The 13,083-nt window shown below is 39.9% G+C and overlaps 1 protein-coding gene across 11 annotated transcripts in view; it reads right to left on the minus strand.

Annotated features, from left to right (window-relative positions):
• Window positions 1–13,083, minus strand: part of ZFPM2 (zinc finger protein, FOG family member 2) — a 434,450-nt gene that overhangs the window by 198,679 nt on the left and 222,688 nt on the right. For all 11 annotated transcript variants that reach the window (XM_083516563.1, XM_083516561.1, XM_083516557.1 and 8 more), the window contains one exon: window positions 1,249–1,367. In XM_083516563.1, coding sequence (XP_083372689.1) covers window positions 1,249–1,367 — 119 coding nt within the window. The remainder of the gene's footprint in view (window positions 1–1,248; window positions 1,368–13,083) is intronic.

The raw sequence follows: 13,083 nt of genomic DNA on the forward strand, positions 1-13,083 counted from the left end.
TTAATGAGTTGAACCTGGAACGTAGACCTACGAAGCCATAGGCACCAGCTCCCTGGGCCCCAGGGTGCTCGAGCACTCACAACATTTCTCATGAAGGGGCCAGGCACCCACAAATTGTGGTGGTGGGCGTGCGGGCATGCTGTGGGGTAGGTGGGTATGTGTTTGCGACGTCAGCACGCCCTGCGACATCTGTGGCCCTATCACCTATAGTCACAGGCCAAGCCAGCATACCTGCATGAAGCTATCTATACATGTGAATACATGTGAAAATAGGGCTGGTCACTAAGTTGCTTAGGTCCCTGGACATTTAGTCCTGCTTGGTCAAGTAGGTGTACCGTCTGCATCCTATGCTTCAGGTTGTAACATCCATCTTAAGATCATCTGTTGAGGCTAGAGATGGGCAAATCTGTCAGTTTTGGATTCTTTCAATGTTTCATTTTTCCAATCATAAATAAAAGTCCTCATAAAAATTCATGAGCTTCCCCCCCCCCAATTTATTTTAATATACATGCCTGTGTACAATTTTGCCTAATATACATATTTTTGAAAGTTATTGCCCCTTATATAAAGCATTTCTGTATGTTCTTTTGCCCAATATATGCATTTTTATGCACAATTTACCCATTGTACACACTGCTTGTCCAGAGTCCTGCATTCCAAAATTCATAGAAGTGCAAATTTCGAAGGATGGCTGTGTTTCAGTTTGTGTATTGTTTTGGAAAGTGCAAATTAGGTAAGCTCCCCTTTAAATGCAAACTGAATCCAAATTCTCCCCCATCCCAAGCTAAGGCCCTCCTTCCTACGCCTTCATCAAAGGGCAACTGCAGATGTTAACAAGGGGGAGGCTTGCCTGTGCTAACATTGTTATCTTTTAGCCTCTCAGAAAAACACTTTATTCATCCCACGCATTTTAAAATTCTGCTAGCCATGTGTTTTAGTATTGTTCAAGCTGTTTTACCTGCTGCTTTTACACCACTGATTTATTATACTGTAATGGTTTCCTGTGTTTCATGTCATTGTGAACTGCCCTGGGACTTAGATCATGAAGGCTGGTGTATATACGTTTAAATAAATATACCATAGAGGCTTCCACAGAAAAAATCTGAATTGCACTAATAATGAAAGTTAGCAATAGAATTTCTTTCACAGTCCACCTTCTTCTATTCTTTGGACATCTCTTTAGTAGCAAATTGCAGCTTTAAAAAAAAAGGAAATAGTACTTCAGTGTTCAGTATCATATTAACATACCATGGTGTTGTTATTCAAATCCATCTTCCCAGCAAATGGTCCCCATGTTGTTCCAACTGGAAGTTGTTGTCGACTCTGGATCTTGCGCTCTCCATCCCTCTGGAACACCTCCAATTCTCCTGAGAAACAAACAAAAAGCCCATTGGTTAGAGTACCTCCACCTAAATTGGGGATGGGGAATCGGCGGTCCTCCAGATGTTGTTGAACCCTAACCCTCATAAGCCCAGCCAACATTGTCAGGACCACAGAGACATAATCTTGGGTCCGGGGCTATGGAGGACTATGTCTTGAGGCCCTCCTCCTGCATATCCCCTCAAAAATTCTGTCAGTAGATAACAGCATATTTCAGTGCATATTTATTAATGAATGTATCTACTTTACCTAACCTACTTTAATGAAACGCAAAAGGAATATTTTACAATCTCAGGAAATTATGAATCATCATTGTATTTATAAAGGTTTTTCAAAAACTAATATTAAGAGCAGAAACCATCAAACATTTGCATAACTCAAACAAAGCGTCCTTTATTACAATAATAATGAATCACTTTATACTTAAAAAGGTAGTTTGCTTGAATGACTTCTTCCTTGCCTTCATTTTGGGGAACCTATCTTTTATATTGTCAAAAGGGATTTGCCTAGCTTACTTTCTTCTGAGAGCATAAAGTAGTTAAGTCTTTCTTGCCGTGCAGTAAATCTTAGGTGAACCTTTACCATTGGGCCGGGGAACTCTGGTATGCATGACAAATCCAGCCTTTCACCAAATTTCCTCTGGCCTTCAGCGTCTGGTGCACGTGCATCTTGCCCTAGTCCACCTTGCCTTTCCCTTAGGAAAAACTGGGTGGAGCAAGAGCATAGGGTGCTGCTGCCAAAGGGCACCCAACAGCACATTCATTCATTCCTTCATTCATTCATTCATTCATTGCCTGCCTGTCTCCCAAGTTGGGAATCAAGGCAGCTTACAACATTTAAAATATAAATTGTAAAATACAGTATGCTAAAAACAAAGTAGCTAAAAACAATAATTAAAATGCACTACTGCAAATCGCAAGGGACGCGGGTGGCGCTGTGGGTTAAACCACAGAGCCTAGGACTTGCCGATCAGAAGGTCGGCGGTTCGAATCCCCACGACGGGGTGGGCTCCCATTGCTCAGTCCCTGCTCCTGCCAACCTAGCAGTTCAAAAGCACGTCAAAGTGCAAGTAGATAACTAGGTACCGCTCCGGCAGGAAGGTAAATGGCGTTTCCGTGCACTGCTCTGGTTCTCCAGAAGCGGCTTAGTCATGCTGGCCACATGACCCGGAAGCTGTACACCGACTCCCTCTGCCAATAAAGCGAGATGAGCGCCGCCACCCCAGAGTCGGTCCGCAAGTGTCCGCAATCTCTCATTAGTACCTTTTTTCTTTCTTTCTTTCTTTTTTGCAACACAGTAGGAACTTCCAGCCAATGGAGCCTCCCTCAAAGTTTATGCCAACCAATATCTGAACCAATTCTAACATACAGGGTAAACTGAGAGTTCAAAATGAGCATGGCAGTCTGCATGTGTTCCAAACCCTCTAAAATCTCATTTTTGATTTTGCAAATTCCAAAAATAGCCCACTGAAAATTAGGCATGCTTTCTCAGATACTTTAAATCTGCATAATCATTGTGTGTGAAGTTATACTGATATATACTGGCTAAGGATCTGTGAAGAATAAAAATCATCTAATGTGGTGATAGTTTCAGACATATCTAAAAAGCAATGTGTGTACTAGAAGCCATTTAAGTAAGTATTATTTAAATTCAACTTGTATTTTCACAAAAAGCTCACAGACTGAGCAAAATCAAAATGAATTAGCAAGTGTTCTGAACAGTGCTTTGCTTTCACACCTAAACATTTTCCACGGAAAATGTGGGCTTGGGGTGTATAAAAAGCCCCTCAAGTAAATACTCTGCCTTACTGATCTTTCACATTTTTTCCATGACTGTTCAGAGTTCCAAGATACTGCCGTTTCAGTATCTTCTAGAGTTTCTGCACTGTGTCATCGCAGCCAATCAGGGATCAGAAAGTGAATGCAATGACATCATAGCATCACAAAACTAATCATATTTTAACAATCTGGTGATGTCACTGGCAAAATGAAGCTCCATCATTGCCCTCTCTCTCCTTGGATTGGGGAAAATACACCCTTATTGCTGAGGCAACCAGCTTGATGCTCTCCAACATGCCACAGAGTGCACTGGTGCTTTCACTGCCTACCAGCTTTGCTCAGCAAGACTTTTACCTTGATCAAGCCTGATCAGTGCAGGGATAGCAAAAATAGCAATGTAGTTTCCTAAATGTATTACCGTATTTTTCGCTCTATAACACGCACCTGACCATAACACGCACGTAGTTTTTAGAGGAGGAAAATCCGTAGGCATGCCACCCGTAGGCATTCCCTCCATAACACACACAGACATTTCCCCTTACTTTTTAGGAGGAAAAAAGTGAGTGTTATGGTGCAAAAAATACGGTAATTCAGCTTTTCTTTGAAGGAAAAAACCCACCCCTCGCATAGTTATGTGTGACCGAGGAACAATGTAAATGTACATTCAAAGTAGTCTATTAGGCTACACTGTACTGGAGCCAGGGAACACTGACACAGTTGCTTCAGCAGCAGTGACCCATTTCCTCTCCTCACCCTCCAAGTCGACACCCTTGCAAGCAGTTTTGCACCCTTTGCAAAAGGGTGTAAAAAATAGCTAAAGGGGCTATGTACACTTTACACAAGGAATTCAGTTCAATTCAGTTTATTGTGTATTAGCAAACAGCCATTGCACACACAAGAATAAGAATAAGAATACTGCCATCAATAGTATTTTACATTTATACTCCCCAACCTTTAAAGTTTCACAAAAAATAAAAGGGGTAATTTAGGACAAACACCTGTCCTAATTTTTCTTCAGAACTTGATTTGAATTTAGCCTAATTTTTTTTACAGAAAATTATACGTACATGTGTATGTAGAGCAATGATTTCTTCTGCCTAAAGATGAAACCAGCAGTATTTGTCTGCTTTAACACATTAAAAAGCAAGTATGTCTATGGACATGTCACATTTAACTGATACTAGGAATCATGAGAATCTTTGAAAACCCTTTAAAAAAATAATTCAGCCTCCCTTTCTGCCACTGACATTTTTCATTTGAAAAGGGTTCAGACTCAGTCAAACAGTGACTCCTTATCTATACCTGTGGATTTACAAGCAGGCCTGTCTTTTAATGGATTAAGAACGACAAACTTAGGGCAGATCATTCAGTGATAACCAAAGTTCCCAGTTGCACAGAACGATAGTATTCTTTTTTAAACAGGGAACAGTCATTAATAGCACCATTTCAAGGATGCTTAGGCAAGATACAGAGCAGCCAAAAGCAGCCAATAAGAGTGTTTCTGTTCTTCATTCAATTTTACTACTGAATTGGTCACCATATATGCTACAATTCTCCTTTTATTGTCACAGATTTAATAGCTCAAAAATAGGTTTCACTGCAACTGATGATTCTGCACTCTTAGATTTCGGCAATTCCAGGCATCTTATTCATTATTACATTAGACCTCTTACATCGGACAACATGAATTTGCATCAAAGTTGCAATAATAGAAGAGACAAATGTGCTACTGCCTTCAGTGTTAAGCAGAAATCCTTCCCTTGACATAAAATTTTAACTGCCCCCCTCCCCACAAGAACATTATTGTGTAAGCAGGATTCAGCTGACTGGCAAACTGTTAACCAGCATTCAGTTGCCTTTGGCACAAAAGAGTTAAAACTGGGAAATTACAGCACCCAATGAGGATGTCTCAATCTAACTTAAAGTAATCACCGTCCAATGCCCTCCATGCCCTAACACCCAGCTATTCAATACAGTGCCTGACATACCATGAAATCTGGTAGAATATTATGAAGCAAGATTTTGAAACTATATGTCCTATTTTCAAGTTCAAGGAATCAGGCAAATGTATGGAAATTTCCTGATTTTCCACAGGGTTTCATTTTCTCCTTCAAAGAAGGAGAATGAATACATTTAGGAAACTACATTGTTGTTTATGCTATCCCTGCACTGAATTTCTAGAGGAAATCAATGCATTATTGAAATAAGCAGAGGAAGCAAATGGGAAGATACTACTATAGTGTATTCAGTGTAGGGTTGGAATGACCAAGTCCAACTATGTTAATCTGCTGAGGGGGAGAAAACTTTAAAGATTCCTGGGGTGGTAGCAGCCTTACTTTAAGATATGAGGTGCCCAAGGGCCTTTAGTAAGCAGTGCTTCAAATGGCAGTGCAGCCACTCCAGCTATGTATCTGGGACAACAATGTTCCCAGGAACATTCTGTCTCAAAAAATAGACAAATGAGTCATGCTTCCAGTTAGAGAAACAGGAAGAAGAAGGCAGCTCCACCAACTCATATTTTAAAGGAAGATCACCACCATATTTTAAAGGGGTGGGGGATATATTCACCCCAGCAGGAGTCAGAATACACTTACCGTTCCTAGGCTGCAATCTTACGTGCATTTTTTGAAAATAAATTAATTATAAAACTGGGATCATGGATGTTTCATTTCAGCTGAAGACTTCACAGCAAAGTTTTTTCCCCTGCACACATTCTTCAAGACCATAAATATTTTGAGCTTGCTGAGTGCCGTTTGTGCAAAATATGTGAGACCCATAGTACACGCTAATCAATTTTGGTAAAAGATAATGCTGCTAGTGCTGTGGGCTGTTCCTCTTATCTTGTTGATATAGCATACTTTTAAAGTCTGTGATTACTCAAAGACTTATGATAGCTGCACTGTAAAAGAAGCCCCAAGTCATGGATCACTAGCTCAGCTACAAAACATCCCATGGCTTTTAAGATAATCAGCCCACCTTGGTAGATACTGGGCCAGAATGCAAGGCTTCAATTGTAGCAAATTCTTTCCTATGCTTCTATGGTATATATAAGAATTATACTGCATACATATATCCCTCCTCACTTCTTTTCACAAAATGCCAGGTATCACATTGAAGTATCTGACAATAATTTGTAGAATGAGGATAGACAATAGCCATTATCCATGTTTGATAGATTCAGCAATAAATGGTGACTCCGATTAAAGTAAGCACAACAGAAATTATTTTTGAACTGCAGTAACAGATAAAGTTTTTCTGGTGAAAGTAAGTTTTAGATTACCGTAAATCATTGCAGCACTTAAAAGCCATGTCAGATTTGCATACAGTAAATATTACTTCATTTATGCTTCTGCGAGGCTTTCTTGAAACAGGCATTTCATTCTGTGAAGTGACCCTCTACAGACTTGCCTTGCTAGGCTAGCTCTTCAAAATATCCCACCAGTTGCCACCTTCACTCTATTTCCCACTGCCCCACAGCAGTCAACTCTTTGAGCCACATTATACTATGGTTCAGAGCATAAACTTGAAATATGGCATTCTCTTTTCAAATACTGCAGTCAAACCCAGATAAATCAGACTGGCCATTCAGTGATCTTATCCCTTCTGACTCTTTAATAAATCGAACCTTGTAAGTTTGCTTTGTAGGATGTTGTCACTAAATGAAATTGTGACCTTATCCGTTGCTTGAACTTATCCTGCTGACAACTACATTTATTGTGGGGATAAGCAAACTTACAAAAAACAACAACAACACACACACAACAAACCACACTACCCTACACTATTGATAATTGTGATCTTTGTAGAGATGTATCTCTAGTAGTTGGCATGTATTACTAGTAGATGGCATCATCTCTAGATAGTCTCCTAGTGATTTTACCCTGACGAGCATCTGGTCAAAGAAAAAATGTGCTCCATAGGTAAATGCTAGGGTTACTGGCAGGTAGAATTAGAAGTTCATGAACAAGAGGTACTGTGTGACAGCCTTGAATCAGAAGCTATTAGCCAAACACAAAGAGCCCCAAATTAGTGTGTAATTGTGCTGGAACAGATAACATAATAGAGGTGGCAAAAACAGTAACATTCTCCTTTCACAGGATTCAATCAGAATTCCACAGAACTGAGAAACTAGCAACTTTAAGGGCTGAGTTTATTGGCTTTTCTATAACAAGTTCCAATGCAAAGGTGACACAAAATTTGTTGTAGCAAAGAAAGCAATAACTTAAATTATGGAGATTCCCCCCTTACTTTTTTTGGGTAGAACATTTTATTGGTTTTATAATAAAATGACATTGATCAACTTAAAACCTGTAGAATGACAGTCACATGTAATAAGGAAAATTAGGCTTGGGCATTGTCAAATAACTGAATTGCTGAATGCAAAGCCAAGGCTTCAACTATCAATGACGGATGGTCTTCATGTCTTACTGTGACTGTATTCACCAGTTATGGCTTCCGGTTCCTGATTTCTCCCCAGCAAAAAAGGCAGAGGTTCTGTATGAGCAACTGAGAATAATATGAAGTGAAAATAAAATCTGTGCTACAGCAAGGCTTTAGAACTATAAATATGTACAGAGAGATTATAAGCCTTTAAACATCCACCAAATTTGAAAGTGCTGCAAGAAAAGTTCACAACAGAGTTCAAATTGTGCCAAACAGCCATTTAAGTGAAAGCAAATATCCAGGCATTTTCCTAAGCGGTGAATAGATGTGTGCCAGGATAGCTCTATTTACTAGGCACAGGATTGGGTTTCTAGGTCCATGTCCTGGTACTTTCCCCGGGAAAACCCACGTTCAGAGCAAATGGCCATCGGGGTTTCCACAGATTCCACAAAAGAACCACTCAGACATGGATATGAAAATCCTGAACCTGTGCCTAGAAAGAACAGCACGAAAGGAAGTATGGCTGAGCCCTTAGAGGCAGTCACTTCATAAGCTGGATGTAAGAATGAGCCATCACATATCTTATATTGCAGATATTATCTCACATCAACTCATATTCAATGGAGCCAGTTCATATTCAGTCATCAAGCACTTGGGACGAATCAAGCAAAGAAATATCCAATGATGTACATTCATGCCCTTCATGCTCAACATTTAACTGTTGAAGCATGGGAAGTCCCAACAAAAAATTTATAATTTAGGCAGAATATTTGGACTATTTGATATGTATTTGTATAATTTGGAACATTTAATGTGATTTGATTGGATTGTTAAAATGGGAAACTTAATAAAAATGATTAAAAACAAACAAACAAACATTTAACTATGGGAAAAGACAAGTAAATGACACTTCTTTAGGAGAGGTTCCTAAAACTGATTGGTCAAGAAAATGCAGTTGAGATTACTGTCCTAAACACAATTTATCACAATAAACTTCTTTATTTAAATGCATATAGAATCAAGGCCCTGAAGTAAAGAAATGACCATATATTGCACTTCTCTGCATTATAAATACTCAGACTATGAAATTCAGTCAGTTCTAGCATGGATTATCACAGATTTTGTGCATTTTTAAAATAAAAAAGCTCCTAAAACAAGCCAACTTTCTATGTTAAATAATATTAGCTATCAGTGTACTCAGAATATGTTTTTAATGTCAATATTTATACTCAAGTCTGAAAAATTAAAGAAGTATATTTTTAGTTCAAGGAAATATGTAGTAAGGGAAGATCTTAAGAGTTCCATTTCTTGTGTCAAAGTCCGTAGAGGCCAAGAGCTAAAATCACCAAGCATTTATTTTATTACACAGTTGCTATTTAAAAGATGCTGCACTAACAGCAAAGTCCTTTGGCAGAAGTAGATTGAAAGCACAAAGATTAAATTAATGCCTATCATGTAAGGTTGCAGTTGACAGAGCCCTTCTCACATTATTCACAACAGGTGTATTTCTTATTCCACTGAAGGCAAATGCAAAAAGCCTCTTTGAGTTAACTAGGAATATGAAGACACCCAGCATACGAATAATGCTACAATAATGCAGGACATGCTTCTACACAATATGCACCGGACTGTGCTATGACAAGAGAAACCTACACAAGGATAGATCATTATTGTCTCCCACTCAAGTCCAATGGACACCCCCAGAAAGGACTTATTTTGATTTAACGTAATAATAATTGCATGTCGATTTTCCAACAACAAAGTTGAGTTCAAAATGATTCACAACAAATATACATTTTCTTCATAAAGTATAAAGAACCAACCAAGAGAAGAACTTAAACAAACAATTCAAAAACATAAGTTACTGCAGTCAATGGAGATACAAACTCTTGCCTTGTTTTCCTGCTTGCCTTGTTTTCCTACTAGCCATGATGGCTATGCTCTCTCAGAGGCAGAATGCCCGTGAATACCAGCTGCTAGTAGGAGGAATCTTGCTTTTGAGCTTCTCATAGGCATCTGGTTGGCTACTGGGAGAGCAGGATGCTGGACTAGATAGGCAATTACCCTGATCCAACTAGCTCATATTCTGATGTTCTCTTTTCCAGACTACTTGCACATCCCACAATCACATCTGGCAAGGGCAATCTCAATTCTAAGTTAGTTTCATAGATTATAAGTCAACTCAACAAAGGGCATTTTGACACCCAACTCTTGCTAACACATGGTTAGTGAAACATCTACAATACAAACCTCAGTAGTCTCCACAAAACTACAAATTGCTTGTCTATTATAGGAGAAAGTCCTGGGAGTATAACCAGTTGCAATTTTGAAGAGCCATAGTTCACTGACAGAGCGCTTGCTTTCCATGCAGAAAATCCCAGATTTAACCCCTGGCACCTTTGCCTTACCCTCAACATACTGGATCTGACAATAGAGTGAATTTATATGCAAGGTACAATGCTCACTAGATTGCTTTGCAGGTCTGATCTTTTAATTAGCAAAGACATTTTGATGCCACCAATAGGCTCCCAAGAGACAGTAAACCATGGAGCGCTGATATGTCCACAAACACAGAATTTTTTTGCAGAGTAAAACAATCAGAAGCCTGCTAACTAAGACTACCCATCAACTCACTTTTCAACATGCATTCATGGGGCTTGTGAATTGGCGTTGAGGAAAATACAAATTATATTTTACATTTGAAATTAATGTTCTTCATCCTGGAGAAGAGTGACTAGTGGGGTGCCACAGGGTTCTGTCTTGGGCCCGGTCTTATTCAACATCTTTATCAACGACTTGGATGATGGACTCAAGGGCATCCTGATCAAATTTGCAGATGACACAAAACTGGGAGGGGTGGCTAACACCCCAGAGGACAGGATCACACTTCAAAACGACCTTGACAGATTAGAGAACTGGGCCAAAACAAACAAGATGAACTTTAACAGGGAGAAATGTAAAGTATTGCACTTGGGCAAAAAAAATTAGAGGCACAAATACAAGATGGGTGACACCTGGCTTGAGAGCAGTACAGTGGTGCCTCGCAAGACGAAAAGAATCCGTTCTGTGATTCTCTTCGTCTAGCGGTTTTTTCGTCTTGCAAAGCAAGCCCATTGAAGGATTAGCGGATTAGCGCTATTAGCACTATTAGCGGCTTTTAGCGGCTTATCTGCTGATCGGATCAGCTGATAAGCGGCTTAGCGTCTTAGAAAAAGGGGGGGGGGAACCAGCAGGAACTCCCAAGACATTGTCGTCTTGCGAAGCAAGCCCATAGGAAATTCGTTTTGCGAAGCACCTCCAAAACAGAAAACTCTTTCGTCTAGCGAGTTTTCCGTCTTGCAAGGCATTCGTCTTGCGGGGCACCACTGTACATGTGAAAAGGATCTAGGAGTCTTGGTTGACCACAAACTTGACATGAGCCAGCAGTGTGACGCGGCAGCTAAAAAAGCCAATGCAATTCTGGGCTGCATCAATAGGAGTATAGCATCTAGATCAAGGGAAGTAATAGTGCCACTGTATTCTGCTCTGGTCAGACCTCACCTGGAGTACTGTGTCCAGTTCTGGGCACCACAGTTCAAGAAGGACACTGACAAACTGGAACGTGTCCAGAGGAGGGCAACCAAAATGGTCAAAGGCCTGGAAACGATGCCTTATGAGGAACGGCTAAGGGAGCTGGGCATGTTTAGCCTGGAGAAGAGGAGGTTAAGGGGTGATATGATAGCCATGTTCAAATATATAAAAGGATGTCATATAGAGGAGGGAGAAAGGTTGTTTTCTGCTGCTCCAGAGAAGTGGACACGGAGCAATGGATCCAAACTACAAGAAAGAAGATTCCACCTAAACATTAGGAAGAACTTCCTGACAGCAAGAGCTGTTTGACAGTGGAATTTGCTGCCAAGGAGTGTGGTGGAGTGTCCTTCTTTGGAGGTCTTTAAGCAGAGGCTTGACAACCATATGTCAGGAGTGCTCTGATGGTGTTTCCTGCTTGGCAGGGGGTTGGACTCAATGGCCCTTGTGGTCTATTCCAACTCTATGATTCTATGATTCTATGATTCTTTTTATACCCACCAATTCTGAATTTTTTCTCTCCTGAATTTAACATTTATAAATTGTATGGTTTCATTTGGTCCATAATAGAAGTGAAACAATTACTGTAAAACCTAGAGTTAAACAATAATTCAATACTCCATACTTAGGAAAGAGCTATAGCTCAAAGCGGATGTGACAGTAACAGTAACAGGTTCAACCCACAGTATTTCCAGGTAGGGTTTAGAAAGGCATCCCATCCGAAACCCTAGAGATCTGTTTTCAGCCACTAAAGCGGTTGCCAACATGGTGCCCATGGGAATACAAGTGCCTGCAGAAGCATCCCTTAATGCCCACAAGGTCTGTCCCCCTGATGAAATTAGGCTTGAAAGAAACAGTCTATTTTAGACACCCACCCACCCCAAAAAGGTTGCAGAGTGTACATGGTGCCCACAAGAGTTTTTTCAGTTTGCTAATGTGCCTGTAGCCCCCCAAAGGCTGCCATATTCTGCATTAGATAGTACTGAGCTAAATGGACCAATGATATAACTTGGTGTACGGCACTTCTTATGTTCCCCAATGCTTGTTTTTAAGAAAATGGACATATTATTTTGCATCTCTGGAGAAGAAGAAAAAGGATAATTTTCAAATAACAGCTTGAAAGGGGAAGGAAACCTAGTAAGTTTCTCCTGTCCACCTGCCATTTACTGCTTTGCTTACTGAGTGGATGGTGAGGAAACCTGAAGAAAATATCCTGGCATGCAGCGGAAGGTATCTAGAGTGGTTGGGTTCTCACTCTTGTTCCTCCTGAGAGGGTTAACCTGATACTTCAAAAATGACGGAAAAGACTCCCAATTATATTGTGACACTGCACAGACCTAGCAGGCCGAGTAGTTACTTTATCCCGTTACATGCAGTTTGTGCAGCCTCTTTCAAATGCTCTCTCTTCCCTTCTCCCATTCTACACTAGCCCCCAAGCCTACCCATTCTCATAACAAATACAGATGATACTGAAATGCCAGACTTGGAAAGTTCAAGCTGATGATATTACTGAAGAGGTTCCCCACCCCCACTCCTGATAAGATCGTCATCAGCTCTTTGCTTTGCTCCTTTCCTCAGCAGAGGAGCAGCTGCCCCTGATTAATGTCCCTTTCTGCTGAGATTTTCCCCCCTGATAAATGCAAAGACACTTCATGCTCCTGACTGTTGGTTCTGTTAGCTATTTTGAGAACCTAAATATATATATATATAGTAACAGCACCCTGAAACTATGTTCAAACAATGATTTGGATATAATAATAATAATAATAATAATAATAATAATAATAATATATTTATACCCCAGCCACTCTGAGCAGCTTCCAACAAAATATTAAAAATACAATAAATCATCAAACATTCAAAACTTCCCTAAGCATAGACAGGGTCATTTTGAAACTGGAGTTCATTACCTTTGTTTAATATATATATATATATATATATATATATATATATACACACACACACACACACACAC

The sequence above is a fragment of the Podarcis liolepis genome (assembly GCF_965112155.1).
Source record: "Podarcis liolepis genome assembly, chromosome: 8".
NCBI classification, from domain to species: domain Eukaryota; kingdom Metazoa; phylum Chordata; class Lepidosauria; order Squamata; family Lacertidae; genus Podarcis; species Podarcis liolepis.